The sequence below is a fragment of the Diabrotica undecimpunctata genome, chromosome 6 (genome assembly GCF_040954645.1).
Source record: "Diabrotica undecimpunctata isolate CICGRU chromosome 6, icDiaUnde3, whole genome shotgun sequence".
NCBI lineage: Eukaryota > Metazoa > Arthropoda > Insecta > Coleoptera > Chrysomelidae > Diabrotica > Diabrotica undecimpunctata.
In genome coordinates this window covers 82869273-82890736 of record NC_092808.1, presented here as the reverse complement: position 1 = coordinate 82890736, position 21464 = coordinate 82869273, and the positions used below count along the sequence as shown (strand labels likewise).

Here is a 21464-nt window from a genome sequence, read left to right as displayed (position 1 = left end):
AAACAACTTTATTTTTACACTGCGTTTATAGGTAAACCGTTGACATTTTCCGGAAAACAATAATACAGTAATTACTTAGAAATAGATCTGCAATGTAAAAAAAAAAACCATCGAAATTATAAAGATTTAAAAGAAAAATAGCTTAAGAATTATAGTACAGTTGAGGTGGTGCGTTAATTTTGGAGAGTAGAAAATCACGTAATGCTTTAAAAGCACTTTTCTTTTTTTGATAATAGAGAAATCAAGATTATTTTATTACGAACATGTTAAGAAAAGATATTAGATGAAAAAACACAACTTTATTTTTACACCCCGTATATAGGCAAAACGTTTTTTTCCGACATTTCTCAAAAAACATTAATATAGTACCTAATTAATTAAAAATATACTTACAATGTGAAAAAAAAATCATCGAAATCCAATTAAGGGTTCAGAAGGAATAAAGTTTGAAAATCATGGTCCATTTGAGGTGGTGCGTTAATTTTTTTAGAGTATACAAATGTTTCTTCTACGTTGAGTTCCCATAAAAAAAATTTAATTCGAAATAAAAAGTTACAATTTTGAAAATTCTACAAACTACTACATTTTAATGATTTAAAATTAACGATTGAAACATAATACAGTAGAACCCCGATTATCCGTGCGCGCTTTATTCGTGGCTAATGGCCAGAGGTTAGTGGTGCCCATGAACGCTGAATAATGCACCGTGTAAACATTCATTTCGGGGAATCCCCAAGTTTTCTCGTATTTTCGTCAACAGCTGACCGGTTCGTTAGTTGAACGTAAACCGGCGCACAAAATGCAGCGTACGGGTGCTAATAAAAAGTGTAAACGCAATGTTTTAACTATTGAGCAAAAAATGGAAATTTCGAAACAATTTGAAAATAAAATAAGTGTTGCTATGTTGGCTAAAACATATAATATTGGGAAACAAACAGTTCGTGACATTGTGAAGAAAAAATCCGAATTACAGAGCTTTGTAGCTAAAGCGAACAGTGCAAAGGTAATTTCTGACAGGAAATCTCTAAAAGGGTCTACGTTTCGAGAACTTGGTGATGCTATGACCAAGTGGTCCTTGCAGAAAAGATCAATGGGGGTTCCAAGATCAGGACCTATGTGTGGTAGGCAAGTTGAAAAGTTTCACGAGCAGTTGAAAATTAAACGCACCTTCTCGGCATCTTCTGGTTGGCTTTACAGATTTAAAAAACGTCATAGAATACGAGAATTAGCTGTTCAAGGGGAGAAATCTACGATTTTAAAAATCTCATAACGGAGCACGACCTAAAACCTGAGCAAGTGTATAATACAGACGAAACTGGGCTTTATTGGAAAGCAATGCCGAGAAGAACCCTTGTTGCAGGCTCAGAAACTAAAGCACAAGGTTAGCTTTAATTCTTTTTACGTATAAAGTATTTTTTAAAATAATTTTTTTGGGTTTTAAATCAAGCAAAGACGGTATAACAGTTTTATGCTGTGCTAATGCCTCAGGAACCCATAAGCTTAGGTTAGCCGTCATTGAAAAATCCAAAAATCCGAGGGCTTTTAAAAATATAAAAACACTGCCGGTTGATTATTATAATCAAAAGGCAGCTTGGATGGATCGTGTAATTTTTAAACAGTGGTTTTTCCAAAAATTTATACATCAAGTTAGAGCTTATCTACAAGAAAATAATCTTCCACCAAAGGCTGTTCTATTAGTGGACAGTGCGCCATCGCATCCTGATGTAGAGCAACTAAAGTCAGCAGATGGGAAAATATTCGTAGCATATTTTCCTCCGAATGTAACATATATTGCCCAGCCAATGGACCAATGTGTTATCGAGGCCATGAAAGGGCTTTACAGGAAAGACCTAATGCTTCAACTGTTGGGAGAATGTGATATTGTGGGATTTTGGAAACGCCTAAATTTAAAAGAGGCAATTTATGCTGTAGCTCGGGCTTGGAGTGAAGTGAAAACGGATCATATTAAAAAATCATTTTATAAAATAATGACCTTAGAAGATATGGGAGATGAAGACGGTAATCACGTAAATGAAGGTGAGCTATCGGTCGAAAACATAGCATCTATAGCCTCACAAATCAAAGGTTTGGAAGAAACGAACAATAACGAGATACAGGAATGGATAGAATGTGATCGCCAAGAAACAGGGTATCAGATTATGAATGACGATTATCTTACAGAAAGTTCTGACACAAGTAGTGATGATGATGAGAATTGTGTTGACAATGATTGCGTCATTAAGACAAGTCATCGGGAAGCAAGGGATGCAGTAAATGTACTTATTCAATATTTTGAAGAACAGCCTGGACCCTGGAGCTGATAACATTCATGTACTTCAGCTTAAAAACATAAAGGAAATTATAAAGTGTAGAAGTTACGAAGCTCAAAAACAAAACAAAATTAGTGATTTTTTTAAATGATTTTTTTTTTTAAATATGTAATGTTTATTCATAGCATATACATTATGTAGAAATAATAATATGTATGTACTTTTATTTTCTGTTACATGTATATTGTATGTATCACGTTTCTGCTCTTCGTTTGACACATGTATTTGTCTAAATAAATTATTAAAAAAATAAATTGAGGTCTTTGGATTATCCGTGTTTTCGATTATCCGGCGAAGCCTCGGTCCGGGCTGGCCCGGATAATCGATGTTCTACTGTAATTACAATAATAATAAAAATATTGATTTCTTCCTTTTTATAACTTTGGGTATCAGAATCTGCTGAGTCTCAATAGTAGGGGAGCTTATGGCTACATTTCTATATAAATTTACAAAAATATTCAAAAATTAATTAAATCGCAGTTTTTTCAATAACTTACATTATAAACAAATTCCATCAATATAATTTTTAACAAATTTGTCCTGTATCGATTTAACTTATGCAATATATAAATTAAAGTGTAAAATCAAGGGTAAACTCAGTTGCTATCAACAAGTCCTCGTAGACACTTTGTCTCAGAACCAGCATCCTCCAGTGAAGTCTTACGTTGCCATTTTATCAATTCCAATTGTAACTTAAACATCATAGCATATAGGATCAAATAATGTAACTTAAATTTAAATTAAAAACATTTAATGGATATTTATTAAGACACACTGATGATGAAATATTGATTCCGAAAACCTTCTGTGATGTAGCCCGATTGGGTGTTTTAATTATATACCTTTTATAAAGAATTTTTAAATACATTTTTTGTGATACATGGTATACAGCCAGCTACAGGAACTTAGTTTCCTTGTGGATTTTAATTTTTAGGCCTCGTTTAGCTCAGTCTCTCAAGTGTGAGAACGTCTTATCTTAGAAGCCAATCTGATAAACGAGTGTGGCTGGGATAAATAAACTAAGGTATTAACTAGTCATATTTGTTGTACATAAGTAAATACAAAATTGAAATTGTAATATTAAATTAAAATCAAACAAACAAGGCTTGTCTACAGCTTTACAAAACATAAAAAGATACTTATGGCTTCTGATGTTATCTTCAAGTAGTTAGACAGGATTTCATGTAGAGGTTAGTTGCTGATGTAGCTGAATCTATATACTTTTATGTTTGTATCTTCATGTGGTCATTGAGTTCTGAATAACAGCTACAGTTGTTATAGAATGGTCGACCATGTGCTACGGAAAGTCATTAACGAGGCTCAGGAAGTTCCACCCATGTGATTTCGATATGTAATCCATATATATTTCGAAAAAAAACTAAAATAATAATCCTTGTGGTAGCAACGACACATGTTATAAAATATTTCCTTGCCATATAAAGATTGAAAATAAAAACAATATTAGATAGAAAGTAGAAAATTGGCAAGGATAAATTATTATTAAACTTTTATTATTAACAAGAAAAATAATAATTATTAAGCAAATTAGTTAAATTATATTAAATATACTAACTGCATACGAGACGAATTATAATGTTAAAATAAACATGTGTGGGGGAGGTTATTTATGTATGAAAAAAAGTCCAATTTTAAAAAGACCAAAAAAAATGAATAAATAAAAATAAAATAAAAATTTAACGACACAAAATGAATTTTGAGTAGAGGATCCAGCTTAAATTAGCAAAATAAATAATAAGCAAAAGTAATAAAAATAAATAATAAGTAAAAAAATAAGAAAAGACAAAATAAAAACTAATATAGTCCATCTCTTTAGAATTAAAATGACATGACAGAGCAGAGTTGCCAAATGACAGATATACTTTGTCTATTAAAGTAAGGCATAGACATTTTTACGTTCTATGTCTGTGACTGGAGTCAAATACAGCAAATATAACTGAAATAAATAAACATTAAAAATAAAAAATAAAGATTAAATAGGATATTTAGTTGATTGAAGAGTTGAATAAAAAGTTGAGTGCCAACTATTTTTAAAATAAAAATAATAAAATGAAAGATAAAGTTAATATATAAATAAAATAAAATAATTATTTACCGAAAAATAACAAACATGCGATGTTTATAACGTTACAAGGTTTCTTAACGGTTATAAACAAACAAACTATTGTTTAAAAAAAGTAGCAACTTTGCTTCTAATTACTGTAGAATACTTTTTTTATTTGTCTATTTTAATTGTTTTCGAATGTCAATAATAATTTTCCCCGACCAATAGCGAAAAAGTTATTCCAATTGATTATAAGCAAAAATTGCAATGTTTTTGTAGATCAGTTTTGCAATATTGGAAATCGTTTTTTTTATACGTTTTTTAAATTCGTTTGGGAGGCAATGTACAAATTAGAAATACAGACGGAACTCATAGAAGCTACAAAAGCTCTGTATAAAGAAAATAAAGTGTCCATTAAAATGGGAACAAGAATCATAGGAGACTTCACCACAACAAAAGGGCTCCTGCAGGGTTGTTCCACATCTCCAACCCTATTCAAAATATACTTAGAGAAAGCCTTGACTACATGGAAAAGAAAATGCGAAGGCATGGGAGTACCGTTACGGAACGAATACCTATATACATTAAGTTTTGCAGACGATCAAGTAGTGATTGCACAAGACCAAGACGACCTCAGCTACATGATGAAGAAACTACAAGAAGAATATACCAAGGCTGGCCTAGATATTAACCTCGCGAAAACAGAGTACCTATCTACAAGTGAAGAAGACATAGAAGATCTACAGATTGATGACAACGTAACAATCAAAGGAAAGGATAAATTCAAATACCTGGGGTTTATAATCACGAAAAAGGCAACAACAGAGGAAGAAATTACACAAAGATTAGGACAAACAAGAACAGCAATCCGACAACTTAACTCAGTATGGTGGGATAGACACCTAAATATGAAGACAAAAACGTAAATTTATAAAACATTAGTGCGAAGTATTATGACATATGGGGCTGAAAATTGGATCATAAACAAGAAAACCAGCAGTAAGATAGTAGCAACAGAAATGGAATGCCTGCGAAGATGCTGCAGAGTAACAAGAATGGATAGGAGAAGTAATGACGAAATAAAGCAAAGAACATCAATAGAAACAGACATACTAACATATATAGAACAAAAAAAACTAAAGTGGTATGGACATGTAAGAAGAACTAGCGACAGCAGATGGATAAAGAGAATAACCGAATGGAGCCCCATAGGAAGGAGGAAAAGAGGACGACCCCGAAAATCCTGGAGGAACGAAGTAGACGACGCCATGAGTAAGAGAGGACTAAACGATGGAGAATGGAACAACAGAGAGAGATGGAAACGGTTGAGCGAGGGAAGGCAGTGAATACTGTAGAATCCCTAAATATATATATATATATATATATATATATATATATATATATATATATATATATATATATATATATATATAAATTCGTTTGATAGAATACTTCTTTCTCTTATTTATGCTGCTCATAGTACTACTGTTATTTTTTTTTTGACATACGCTATTGCAAAAAAAGTTATTGGCGGATAAACAAATTGAAAAACTTTTAAACTAATTGACGAATCAATCTAAAATTTGAACCGCATTTTTATCATTATAAGAGGCAAATTTACACGCAATATCAAGGTTGTAGCTATTTTTAAATATATTAAAAGCTGTTCTGCTGACACAAAAGGCTTCGTTACACTATGAATTCCACCAAGTCACAGGGACATAATTTTTGATGGGCATTGTTTTGCCGTACTTTGCAATATGACACTTTTAAAAGCACCTAAAGAATTATTTAAGTACATTATCTTTCATTAGGAGATTTTCCAAATCCTTATCTATATAATTTTCAAAATTGGTAAGCTTAGCAGAATTTATGTACCATTTGGTCAAGAAACATATTGCGCAAGGCTGACCTGAGAGATTTTCAATGATAATAGGATGATGGCCACTTCCATAAGTATACTCCAGAACATTCCAAGAGAGACTTGGAGCTAGACCTAGATCGCACAAACCTAAATCAATCATGGCGTATTCTCCAGGGCAGATGTTAAATCTTGTAGGTTACTCGTTATTTAGTAAATTTTATTAAAGATCCTGCCTTACCGTTTCTAGAAGTTTTCCACTGGGATCAGTATGCTTGGAAGTCAAATAAAGTTGTGACCATTTAAATCAACTACGATAATTTGAGGAGACTATCTTCATATGTATCTAAGGAACTAGATATATAGGATAGTAAATGTTAGATATAAACATCAAAAGGGGAGCGGCAATATCTATAAATGTAGCATCTATGTTACTATTAACAGGAAGATTGTTTGTAATCAGAGATTTCTTAACAAATCGCAAACTCCACCTGAAGAGTAATTATTGACATGGACTCTGTCTTCTCCAAAAATATTAAAATATTTGGAAATATAGTTTTTTAAGGAGTCCAAATTTGTTTCTGGAAGATATCCTATCCTTTCGATAGGAAATTCAGAAGTTAGTTTTTCTATTCTAGGATTTTTCCTCGATTTTTCCGTCCTCGGATTCAGAGATGTCGTAACCCAAGTGTCGGGAGATTTTTCTTATTAAGGAGGTGATATAACGTTTGGTTGATCTATATTTTAATTGAGGATGGACTTCAGGTAGCATATGGACTAATCTCAGTAGGTCAGAAGTAAAATCTTGAATTATATAAAAAGGATGTTGCATTCACATAAAATTGCTTAGAAGTAGATTTAGTTGGTCAAAATTGAGAACAAATGTGGATGAATGATTTTTAAAAAAATTTTTAGCAGGTTGAAGGTCATATAATTTTAATTTCATTTCTATACTCTAGGCTAAGACGTAAGTACAGCAAATGGTTTTTTTGACTTATTGATACTATATTTCGGCTGAAAATCGATACTTATTACTTTGGAGGTAAACATGGTGTTAACTTCTCCTTGGCCTTTATCTATATTAGGATTGTTCAGATTATTTGTTTATTTTCCTTTAATATAAATTTGTTACTTTTATAAGAATGTAGCTGCAGGTTAAGACATTTTTTAGAGAATGAAGAAGAAATATATTGACTGTTATTTATTTCAATTAAATTCGTTATTGATTCCAGTTTATCAAGACAGTTGGTGGAGATGTATACAGATATTTTAGTTATAATAGACCATAGTTTCTTGAAATAAGAATATTCGGTATGCTGTATTATCGAAGTCTATTCAACAAAAGTGGAATCGATTTTTAGAAAAGTGACTGGGGAGATCAGATTAAATCCAATTTTTTGTTAATAATCAACTAACAGAGTGTGTGATATTCTGGGAAATACGTTTGATAAAACAATTTGTTTCGCTGGTGAAATTAATCTTCTAGCTTGTACATTATTTTTCTGGATTTTTTATTTATCCATGGTTTGGAATGAATTTGTCCACAATTTGTTTATTTGCATGTGTTATTAAGTTATCTTGCAGCTGCGTATTTTGTAAAACTCTGAAGACAATCGCTTGATGTTTTGGGGAAATTATGTAGAAGTTGCTAATGAATAGGTTTCATTAGTATTTGTCTGTAATTGTGATACATTGTGGTATGTTAGAAATACTCTGAATATTAGGTTCCATTTCTTATTTTAACGTGATATTAAATATGATACATGCGATTAAAAATAATACGGACCTGCCCTCTAATTAAGCAGGTAATGAAACTGGAATAAATGAACTTCAGGTCGTACCTTATTGATGGTTGTTAAATTACAAATCAAATAAAAACTGGTTTACCACGTTATAGTAATCAAAACTAATACGATGTTTCCACTTACTGATATTTCATATAATTCACTTGGTAACTATGTATTTATAAATAAGCTGTTAAAAATTCCTACACAAAATTTGCAAATTGATTGAGAACAAAATAAACACGTCTCTCGGGACTAATTCAGGGTCGAACTCCCATAAAGTATTTTTTTCTACGAGTTCTATTTATTTCTATTCCATTTGCGCAAGGTTTTAAATAATTGCTAATATCTGGATTATCTCCTCTACATAGACATTGAATAGTGGAAGAGAAATATTTGGTGCAAACTAGGTTTGCAGATTGATTCTAATACATATTTTAAATAACCTTGATATCTTTTTTATCAAATCCAATTATTTTGAGTGTGTTCAATATTGTGTAATATAAGACACTATTAAAACTCAAACCTCAAATATTTTTTAGTGATCAATTGCATGCAATATAACCTTTTTTAGCCTCATTGCGTTTTTGAAATAAAATTTTACCACTGAAACTCACATTTTTGTATGTCGTTGACTAAAGAATTTTCAAGGAATATTTTCAATGTATGACTTATTAGACTTATAACTTTATGATACCTTCCTCTGGCGCCTTTTCACTTCTGATCCCAGTAAAGATGGATTTGAAGAATTGTTAAAGTTGATTAGATTTAATGTAGCTGGTCGGTCATCGGTCATTGGTATATATTTTTCCCAGAGCATGCCAATCTTATTATTTTTTTTTTATTTAAAAACAAAGTCACATTCACCTAATGGCTATTACCGACGGATTTTTACAATTTTATAAGTATAGGTATATGTTACATAGTTACAAAGCAGTACTGAATATGTATACAATTTTAAACAAAAACTTAAATCTTGTGGAATACATGGTTTGCGGTCAAATAGTCTATAAAGGTCGGTACACATATACGAGCCAAACGGTATGCATACGGTATGCGAACGCTATATTCGTTAATGTGTACGGCAGAAAAAACCGCTTGCGTACTGTTTCATCGTGACTCGTCGCGAACCAAATTGTTGCGGTTTATTCCACGACTTCAAAGGAAGCTCGTCTTTCAGTTTGGACGGCGCTTACTAGACGCAGCGAACATTTTTATTGTCTCATCAAATCGACATTGTGTGAATGACGTGTTCCTTCCTAGAGAGACGTGAGTAAACAGTAAACTGATTATTGTACATATTTTTATTTTTGTTAAGCAAGCAAAAACAGAAACATAAATCAGTGCCCAAATTATAAATAAAATGAATCATTTCGCACATGTGTGTTCGTTGTTGGTTTGTCGCTTTCCATGGGTCGAGATAAGTATGCGATCAGTACGATGTAGAATATTTTTCAAGGATCTGTACGCGTACGGTACGTATACCGTTTGGCTCGCATATGTGTACCCACCTTTAGGTTCTTTGATTCACAATTTTGTCGTAGCAGGACTGATAAATTTGAAACTATTTTAAAATAATTGCGTTTATGTTTGATTTCCCACAGTGCTTGCATATTGGTGGGTTACTTATTGAAAATAGGTATGGGTGTGTGACCTATTCGTAATCGGTTAACTACGCTCTGTTCGTGGCAATTTTTGTAACAGGTTTACTCCCTATAAGCTGTGTCTTTAATTTATGATAGTTTAGACGTTCATATTTCCCATTCGTTATGTCAGGCTTCTAAATTCTTTGCCTTAATAGAAAGTTTAAAATTTTCTGGTTTGCATTTTAATATTATCTTTGAGTCTGCACTAGACACTACACTACGCGCACTTAAGTATGCATCATCTCCGGTAATACTCACATGATAAGGAATCCATATGAAGTCAATTGTTCTAACTTTCTCTTGGCATATGTGAAGTTTTAATTTGATTATTTTTTCAAATAGGTGTTTAGGATATACTCGTTAAATTGAAATAATCCATTTCAGAGAATCAGAAAGAATCCCCGCTTTCATAATATTGGTATCATTAATTAATTAAACTGCTCGATAAAAAGCAAATAATTCTGCTGTATATATGGTACCGGGGGGTGTAGGGTTGTGTTATAGGGGTAGTACCTTTTATCGGGACGACCACATCAAGCGTCATAGACGGGAGATGGTTCTTGATAACTGGTCCTCATAAGACACCCAACTCTCACTTATGGCTCCACGTGCCACACCCCGGGAAACTGCATTTGTCTGCAGGCTAAACTAAGTGAGGGTAGCCAGATATGGTGAAAGGTAGCGTCTAACCCAGACGCAAACTAAACTTCGGCAGCTGGAAGTTTAAAACTGACCATGAGCATAGGTCATGGGGACCTATGCTCATGGTATGGTTATGGATCAGACATCAGAGAGCGCAGTGGGAACCACATACACGGTCTTTGCACAGCGGTGAAGTAGGCAAGAGGAAACCACTTCACTACATTTCTAAGACAATTTTCTACAATATGGAGTGTTACAAAATTAGAATAGGTCAGTCAGGCGAACCGATTGACAATCGGCGTCTTTCCACGTCCGGGGTGGGAGATGTGAAATGGGCTACCGGGCTCAATGCGACAGGGAACCAGGTCGCAGGTGCACAAAGGACTACTGCAACACTAAATAAAATCTCTTTTCGGAAAACCAACAGATTTGGAACTTGGAATATACGAGGTTTGATCCAACATCCTGGAAAGTTACATATAATAGAGAGAGAAATGGCTGATTATCGAATTTCTATGCTTGGCATCAGTGAAACTCACTGGAAGGGTAAGGGGCATTTCCGAAGCGCCTCTGGCAATACCATTTATTTCTCAGGCCACCAAACAGAGAGCATCAATGGGGTTGCAATTATAATACCACCCACATTCCAGAACTACGTAAATGGATATGATGCAGTTAATGACAGAATTATACATCTGAGACTAAAGTGCTCAACATCCATCCTCCACATCATACAAATATATGCCCCGACAGCCACGGCAGAACAAGCAACACTAGAAGACTTTTATATGGCTCTCGAAGGTGTACTTGATAAAATACCAAACAAATACATAGTGGTGATACTAGGCGACTTTAATGCCAAACTTGGAAGAACGAATCTAGATGACGACATGAAGATGATTGTAGGGCCATATGGTCTAGGAGATAGGAATGAGCGAGGAGACCGACTATTAGAATTCTGCAACCAAAGGAAATTCTCTGTAATAAACACGCATTTCAAGCATCATCCGCGTAGACTCTATACCTGGAAATCACCTGGAGATAGAACAAGAAATCAAATAGACTTTATTCTGATCAGTTCGAGATGGAAGTCTTCAATTACCAACGCAAAAACATTTCCAGGAGCAGAATGCGGAAGCGATCACCAGCTCTTGATGGCTGATTACAGAATACGTTTCAAGAACATACGCAAAGATTCTCCCCGTTCTTTTAGGCTAACGGACCCTGAATTAGCTACCTTTAAAGAGAGAATTGAACCAGCACTAACCAGAATAGAGAAAAATCAGGCAGAACAAAGTGTGGATGAAGCCTGGACAGATATTAAAGAAACCATCGTAACAACAGTGAACCAATGTTGCCAACCATCTATAAATAATAGCATTAAACCGTGGATCAGCAGAAACACGTGGAAAGTGATTGAACAAAGAAAGCAACTTAAAGTTCGCCCCTGTGATCAACAGACATATAAAGCTCTCTCCAGAGATATTCAACGAAGATGCCGAAAAGACAAACAAGAATACATCTCTGAAATCTGTCAAGAAATAGAAAATCACGGATATCGAAATGAAACCAAAGACCTCTTCCGGAAAGTGAAAATTCTTGCGAGAGAATTTAAACCCAAGAACTATGCAATAGAGGACAAACATGGAATTATCATAAGTGATATCGACAGAGTGTTGGAAACATGGAAAAACTATTGTTCAGAGCTCTACAGGGAAGAACACGTAAATCTAGGCCACACTTCAGCCCTCGAAAACATCGCATACAACCCTGAACCTGAAATTCTGCTGTCCGAGATTGAAGAAGCTGTAACTCACCTCAAGAAGAATAAATCCCCTGGCTGCGATGATATCACGGGAGAGCTCCTTAAGAACATGGGAGACAAAGGATGTTATATAATGTGGAAACTTTGTAATAAAATTTGGAGATGCGGAAAGTGGCCCAGAGAATGGCGCACATCATTGTGCATACCAATCCATAAAAAAGGAACAACTACAAAGTGTAGTAATTATCGTACCATCTCACTGATTTCCCATCCAAGCAAAATATTACTAAGAATCATTAAACGCCGTTTGCAACAATACTTAGACAAACAAATTCCCCAAGAACAAGCAGGCTTTGTCAAAGGGAAGGGTACAAGAGAGCAAATCCTTAATAGGCGGCAGCTCATAGAAAAGGCCCGCGAATTTAAAATTCCAATAATAATCTGTTTTCTAGACTACCAAAAGGCATTTGATTGTGTGAAGTGGGAAGTTCTCTGGACAGTTCTTCATGAGATGGGAGTTCCAGATCATTTGGCAATATTAATTAAAAACTTATACGAAGATAACCCAGTTAAAATAAGAATTGAAAACCAGCAATCTGATACCTTCAAAACCAGCAGAGGTGTACGACAAGGGTGCATACTATCTCCAGACCTGTTCAATTTATATGGAGAATACATAATGAGGAACGCACTCGATGGATGGAGAGGCGGCATCTCCATTGCAGGAAAAAAGATCTCAAACTTAAGATTCGCAGACGATACAACACTGATAGCAACATCTGAAGAGGAGATGTCGAGACTGATAAAGAGAGTAGAAACCGAAAGCAACAAGTGTGGGCTCAAGATTAATAATCAGAAAACAAAAATCATGATTGTGGACCACGCGAATATCCTCCAAACAACAGGCGCCCTAAATCAATTCGAGAAAGTAGACGAGTTCACGTATCTAGGATCTTCCTTAAGCAATGCAGCCTCCTACCATACGGAAATTCGCAGAAGAATAGGGATGGCCAAGAACGCGATGAGTCGACTGTCAAAAATATGGAAGGACCGCTCTTTATCCAAAAAACTCAAAATGAGACTGGTACGGACACTCATTTTTTCAATCTTCAGTTACGGTACCGAAACATGGACAATAAAATCAGAGGATAGGAAAAGGATTGACGCATTCGAAATGTGGTGCTGGAGACGAATGCTACGCGTCTCGTGGACGGAGCACAGATCCAATCAGTCGCTTCTCGAAGAGCTAAACATTCAGACCAGACTCTCCTCTCAGTGTCTTGCAAATGTTTTAAAGTTTTTTGGCCACATTGCGAGAAGAGACAATGACAACTTAGAAAGACTAATTGTATGCGGAAACGTAGAAGGACGTAGAGGCAGAGGACGCTCACCTATCCGATGGTCAGATCAAGTACAGAAAGCCACTGGAGAGACGTTTTCCGAGTCCATGAGAGCAGCCCAAAATCGCAAGACATGGAGAGAATTGACAGCCGGCATTGTAGGAAATCACGATCCTCAGCAATGAGGAAACGACAAGAGAGAGAGATATGGTACCGGGGAGGAATAGTTGAAATAGATATTGATCACGATTCAACTCCATTGCTAGATTTTGAACCATCTGTATATATTTTAGAGACATTTTAATAAAGTTGAAGTATATTTGACAAAATAGTTTTTAGTACTAAGGGATGTATTCAATATATTGGAAAAATCAAAGTTTAATATCTTCGAATGTGTTCCAATTCGTGCCTTCTTCTAATGCATGGCTTTCTTAATAAAAAAAATCGCTATATAATAGGTGTATTTTTAAATGATCGTAATAATATTCTTAGACCAATATTACTAATTATACCTAGAGATTTTAAAATATACTTTGTGGCAGAGGAATAAGCGAAATTGTAAATTGCTTCCTCGTCCTACTTTTGCGATGAAACCTCCACTATCTCCTGTGATTTAAAGATGATCTTGATAATAAATACTTTATCCAGCAGTTATATAACGATGATTCGGTCCGGGAGATCTATGGTTATTACTTATTTCTTTATTTTAATCTTATAAATAATCCTACGCGATGTCTATACCGTAAATCGTTATTTGCAGATCCCGAATAGCACAATTTTGTTTCCTATTAATGACTCATTCGTACATAGAAATCTTTGTCTCTTAATGTTATCGTATCCAGTCTGGGATCTTTTACACTCTCTGGTGATTAACAGCTGGCCAGACTAAAGACCATTTCTTCAACTTTTCTGGGCATAAAGTACTATCGGTAATATGAATTACCAGGAGGCTATATGAGTTGGTTGTCTTCCCTTGATTTTTAATAGATATTGTCCTAATCCTAATCAGCTGCTTCTACACTAATAGCTTACATTTTAACTGTTCCTACGTAGTAATCTAGTATTAATATGCGTTGAAATTTTAGTATGTTTTATGCTTAAAATTCTTTTTTAAGATAACTAAAAACAAAAAAATTTTGTTTGTTTTCCTTTTTTGATAATATTTATGTTATTTTTTTTATCATCACATTTTTTTACCATAAGTCATTTAAAACTCAACCATGATCATTTTCCAGTCCACTTAATAAAATTAGTACCTTTAACTCTCCTTTATGTACGTGTACGTGTAACAAATCAATAAGAGATTTAAATCATATTTTTTAGAATGTTCTCCATATTTTATTGCTTGTAAATATAACAATTTTTTGGCTTGCTTTAACAAACCAGTATTTGATTCATTCTATTATTAATTTTACAATAAACTTTAATAATTTATATATTTTGTTGCAACTAGATTTTGTATAATGTCCTACACAATAAGATTTTTTTGTAATTTATAATTTTTGAGAATTTAATTTAAGATATAGATATATAGAACCAAAGATTTTCATATATGTGAAGCAATTTAGATATAAAGTGTATTTTAGTTCTGTTAGTGTCATGCTGTTGATGTTCTCATTATGTTGATTTTAATTATTTTTATATTTTATTCTTTGTATAGGCGGTATACATGTTGTCCGAAATTAGACTGGAAGATACTATGAATGAAAAAAACAATAATCACTACAGCTCGACACAATTCTCTAAGAAAACGAACAGTTAAAAAAGACTGTACAACGAAAGATGTCTTAATGTTAAACTATTACAAATATTAGGTAACGCGAGTGTTCATCGTGTATGACCCGTCTTCAGAGATTTCTGTCTCTGTCATTGCTATTACATCATGCATATGTCTTTTGCAACTTCCTGTGATCTGCTTAATTCATATTGTTGGAGATCTTCCTCGTGGTTTTTGGCCTTCTATCTTCCCTTGAATAATGAGTCTCACCATATTGTCTGTGTCAGACCTCCTGACGTGTCCAAAATATTTTAGTTGTTGTAGTTGGATTTTTCTGGAGAGTCTCTTACAGATCGTTATTTATTTTAGAATATAATTATTTTTTTATGGTCGGTCCATGGAATTTGTAAAACTCTTTTCCCGCAGAACATTTCAGTGGCGTCTATCTTTCTCGTTTCTGATTGCGTTACTGTTCACTACTTGAATCCAAATGTCAGTACTGAAAATATTATTGAGTTTGTAATAATTTAACAACCATCGTATAAGAGTGAACTTACTACCTATAACATTGGGTGCTAATTGTTTAGGCTTCGACCAGCTCTGTCTCACAGGTGTAAGACGTCTTATCTTAAATGCAAAGCTGAACAATGAGAAATTTTAGAAGGGACAACTAAAAGATTATATTTACTAATCATATTTATTATACATTCACAAAATATTAATAGAAAGTACATCTTTCCTAAAGCTTTATAAATATAGATGAAAAAATTGATACTTATGGCATAATATATTTCTGTCACATCCGAAGATCGGGTGAAGTTGCAGTTTTCAACATCTGGTATATGAGTGTAGTTTTAAGTACTTGTAGTCTTTATGTAGCCAGCTTATTTCGGTATGCTACACACGGTGCATGGTTGCCTTTTCCATTTTTGAAACGAAACTGACATGACAGAACTCGAAAGTCAAGAGTCAATCAATCAATCAATCAATATTCTTTATTTTATCTAACTTTTACAAGTATTGAAATGCGTCAAATATAATCTATGCTCAGTAAAAAACTATAAGTATATAAAAATAGTTAACATATGAAATATATACAAAAACATACAAATTGTTAAAAAGATGCCTGCAAGTATTCCTCTAACGAATAGAAAGTGTTTACCAGAAGTAAATCCTTAACTGTTCTCTTAAATACATAAATATTTGACTCTTTAACATAATTAGTTAGTTAGTTATACAAACTAACGCATGTTGGGTAAGGACCCTTACCTAAAAAGGTCAAGTGACGAACAGGGGTCACCAAATCATTTCTGTAAAGAAAATTGTAACCACTCATTAAACAAACATCATTTCTGCAAATAAAATTGCATCTATGTGACTTTACATAAACAATACAACTGAAAATATACAGCGAAATAACAGTTAAAATATTTAATTGTTTAAAAACTGGTCTACAGGAATCTAAGCGCCTTCTAAACGTCATGGTCCGAATAATTTTTTTTGAAGAACAAGCCCCTCATTAATTCGCCAGCAATTTCCCCAACAAACTAAGCAATATTGCAAAATTGACTGTACATGTACAAGATATCTAGGGAGACAAAATTCCTAAGTTGCCATAGAACATAACAGTGCACAGACAATCTCACTACATAATCAACATGAGAGCTCCAAGACAAATTAGAATCCAGGTAAACACCTAACAACTTAGTGGAGTGACTATTTACCACTGACCCATTGTCAAATTTTACTAATGGACTCATCTGCATAGTAGAAGGTGAAAAGGTTACCATATTGGTCTTTGATCCATTTAAGATTAGGGCATTATTTAAACAGTAATGAGTCATACTTTTTACAAGACAGTTTGCTTTTTGTACTACATGAAAAAAATTATTGGAAATTAGTGCAACTGTGGTATCGTCAGCAAATTGAGTGACATAACAGCCTGATTGCTGTTCCAAGTTTTCGATTCCGAAACAAACATGCTGAGCTATCGTTTATCAGTTGATTTAAATCGTTGACGATAATCAAAAATAAAAGAGGGCCAATGATACTTCCCTGTGGAACTCCGGAGAGGACACTTTCTTCTGAAGAAAATATTATATTTTCATTTACATTGACCCTTAATTTTTTAAAACCTTTTCGATAAAAAGGTGTGGATCCACGTTAACGCAGTTCCTCTAACACCACTACGATAAAGTTTCTCCAGCAGTATTGGATGATTTACAGTTTCAAAAGCTCGTGCTGAGTCAAAAAACAAACAGATAACTTCATTACCTATATCAAAGTTCGATAAAATATGATTGCACGGCGCTAGTAGTGCATCTTGTACATTTATTCCTTCACGGAAACCAAATTGAGATTTTTCTATAATGTTGTTCTTGTTAATATACGAGAGGAGACGTGTATGAAATGCCTTCTCATATATTTTTGAAAACACAGATAAAAGTGATAGGCCTCAATAGTTATCAAATTTTTATTTGTCGCCTTTTTTATGTATTGGCACAACTAAAGCCGTATTTAGAATTTGAGAAAAAATCCCTTCCTGAAATGAAAAGTTTACTAGAAATGTTAATTGTTTATATATGTTATGAGATACATGTGTTAACATAGAATACGGGATCTCATCCAGTCCAGCCGAGGATTTTTTTGAGATATCTTTAATTATACTTTTTATTTTTTCATCACTAACAGGATAAACGAAAAGGGAGTGTATATGCGAAGAAAGATTCTTAGGATTATAGTCAGGTGAAGTTTGACTAATTAAATTTGTTACGGAATTCGAAAAATGTTGACTAAAAGATGTCTGCTATGTCATAAGGGTCATCCACAGAAATTCCCAAATTATTTTAAAATTTACTTAGGTATTTAGAAGAGTTTCGATTTTTACCTCCGACAGTGTTAATAACTGCTAAGTTTGCTTGGCTAACTTAACTTTGTATTCATGATTTTTTTTTAGCATGTTATACCATATTCTGAGCTCATGACTTTCTGAATATTTTATAGATCTGAAAATGTCTCTAATAAAATCTCCCTCATTAATTAAATTAGAAGTCAACCAGCCCTTATTTTTAGACTATTTAGAAAATCGTGTAGTATCCACCGCTTGCAAAGAAAATGCTTTATCGAATAGTTCTATAAGTTTTTCATAAACTATGCAAAACTTGTTATCCGAGAGAGTAGCCAACATAAAGAATTTTATATGACTGGATGTAAGTAGCGGAATTGTAATATACAGGGTATGAATACGGGGATATATCAAGAGTAAATCAGAAAAGAACTGAAATAAACGAGAACTGCGATTGAATAATAAGGCCTTAACAAAATATTTAGTTGATAGAAGAGTTGAGCGCCAACTATTTTTAGATAAAAAATAGTAAAATAAAACAGTAAGTTCACAAATGAATAAAATAAAAAACATGAAATAAAATAATTATTTGACAAAAAATAACAAACATGTGACATTTAGAACGTTACAAAAATTGACCAACCTTATTTTTCTGATGTTTAAAATATTGGGATATTTCCATAATTTGGTAATTTTTCTCATAGTGATCGTAGCTAGATCACATCTACGTTTTATCTCCTCCTGGATCATCTCTGTGTTTGTGACCAAAAATCCCGGATACAAACATCTAAATCAGTCATCTAAAATACATCTAAAACATCAAATCAGTCAATTTTAGTTATAATATGTGGATTGTTGTATTGCCTACCTCCTATCATAATTTTTGTCTTCATTATATTTAATTTCAGACCAAACCTTTTATTCTCAATATCAACCAGCCGTATAAGATAAATCAGGTATTCTTGGCTGTTGGCAAATAGGCTGTGTCGTTGCCAAAGCGTAGATTGTTTATTTTTTGGCCATTACTTGAGATGCCTTTTTCACATCCTTTAAGCGCTTTCCTCATAATATGTTCTCCATAGGTATAAAACAGTGGTAGATATAGTATACATCCTCGCCTTACACCTTGTTCTGGTTGGAATTTATTTGAAAGTATGTCAAGCACTTTTAATGCCTCTTTATTTCTGATTTATTTACGATATTAAATTCTCGTGACTTGCCAGACCCGGTCTGTTTTTCTATTTCTCTTTGGAGAAAAGTTTTCAGCCTATCATTCATGATTTGTAGCATTACCTTGCTGACATGTGAGATTAGAGAAATATTCTATAATATTCGCCTTTACGAAAGCTGATTTGTTTTGTGTTTTATTGTGATTATAGAGAACGTTACATCAGCGCGATAACTGCCTGGAAAAGTTAACATATTTGATTGTAGAGGACGTATTTCATTCCGATTTTTTTTGTTTCCTTGAACGTTTCTGTTGTTATCCGACCTGGGCTTGGTGCCTCGTGTTTAATTAAGTTTATTGATTGCTTTCTTTATATATAGATTCTGGCAGTATGCTTCGTGGCTCTTAATTTTTTTGCATATGTTGTTGTAATAATCTTGTTTGTCAGCCTTGCATCTCCGGTTTATTTCTTGAGGTTTTTCAAATGAGTTTTTTCACACATTACCCAAAAATTTGAATAGATTGAAAGCGATTGAGTTGTAGTATTACCGCCGTATGATCAAATTTTCGTGGACAGCACATATGTTCAAAGAACGTGTGTAGAAACCATGTAGAAAAAGCGAGAATTGATCAACATCTTTAAAATTAAAGAAGTCCAATACTTCGATCATATAATGAGTACACCTTAATATCGCTTACTCATCAATCAGGCAAAAATAGAGAAAAAAAAAACATGCTTGGTTCAAAAAAAAAACAAGTCTCCTGGCTGCATAAACAGGCGTGGCACACAAAGAAGAAGAAGATAGGCGGTATAGCTCAAAATTGTATCCTTTGCTAGGTAATTCATTGTCATTTATAGCTCTATATACTGTTCTTAGGCCTCTTCTTTTAAAAATTCATAGTAGATTATTTCATTAAAAACTTAGTTCCTAGTGGATCCTTATTCTATTGAGTAAGTGTCCAAGTCTCCAAGCCTTATATAAAAACTGGTCTTAGCGGAGTTATAGATTTTAATTTTTATACTTCTCGAGATATTCGTTTATTTTAGTTGTTTTAGTAGAATAATGTAGTATCTATTAGCACAAAGAATTCGTCTATTGATCTTTTTCGATTAATAGCTAGAACCAAGGTATACAAATTCACGAACAACTTCGATGGTTTGTCCATTTATAATTAAGTTCTGCACCTGTGTTTGAGCAATTTCTTCTACTTACTTCTGTATATTTTGGTTTTTGGATGTCTATTACAAGGCCAATAATTTTTGAAGCATTGTAACTGTGAGACTCCTTCTTCTGCTTCAAATTTCGTTCTCCCGCTAAGAAGTTAGCTGCTCTTATTAAATATTATGCTTTGGTGTTAAAAAAATTTTAATTTGTATGTTCATGTTTACCAATTTTTTCAATTTTATTTGAATAAGTGGTTTTTTATTTAATGAGGTTAAATTTTAAAAATTAAAAAAGTAAAATTATAGTGTCGGTCCACATTCCCCCATTATTTAAATCATTCAAACATTATAATATATTTTACCACTTCTTATATTTTTGTTTGTAATTATGTTGAAAATTGCTCAACATAATAAAGATTAAATCCATTGTTTAGTTTTATTTTTAGTGTATCGGTATCAAACTGTAATTCGGAATCTCATAATGTGGTTACGGAAAATTATATTGTTTCTTAGTAATGTTATTTTTTCAAATAATTTCTAACGAATAATAAATTATTCGCTGAAATTGTGTTGTGTTTATAAACGATTATGCAACTGTTAAAATAGTAGTTGTTATTTACGGAAATGTTATGCTTTGTAAGTAATAAAAATATTTTTCATTTGTTATAGTTTGAATACAGTCAACGCACGAGACATTACAGAATAGTTATAAAATTAATGCAGATTTTTTTAAATGGAGAACCAGGGGACTTTTAGGACTTTATTACGAAATAATATTCAAGTAATTATTTCTACAGTTGCAGGTAAATTTTGAAATTATATTTAAGCATACCTATATTATTCTTATATACTTTATTATTTTATGATTTTTGTTGTTGTAAGAAATAGGATGTTCTTATTGAAATCTTCAGCAATTATATGTCTCTCCTAATATATACAATTATATACAATTATATATATATATATATATATATATATATATATATATATATATATATATATATATATATATATATATATATATATATTTCAAATTATTTTTCGACCGTACTGTTTTAAATATTGAATTATAGTATAAGCAATCGGTCTGTAGGAAATAAAACTCTATTTGTTCTGTCTCAATATTTCGTTACGATTTT

The 21464-nt window shown here is 33.0% G+C and overlaps 1 protein-coding gene across 3 annotated transcripts in view; it reads left to right on the top strand.

Annotated features, from left to right (window-relative positions):
• LOC140443518 (uncharacterized) overlaps positions 1 to 21464 on the top strand; it is a 148054-nt gene that overhangs the window by 31100 nt on the left and 95490 nt on the right. For 2 of the 3 annotated variants that reach the window (XM_072534828.1, XM_072534831.1), the window contains exon 2: positions 20995 to 21128. In XM_072534828.1, the coding sequence (XP_072390929.1) occupies positions 21059 to 21128 (70 nt within the window). In that variant the 5' untranslated portion in view covers positions 20995 to 21058. Of the gene's footprint in view, positions 1 to 20788; positions 21129 to 21464 lie in introns of those variants that run through there. The other variant, XM_072534830.1, reaches the window with a different exon arrangement.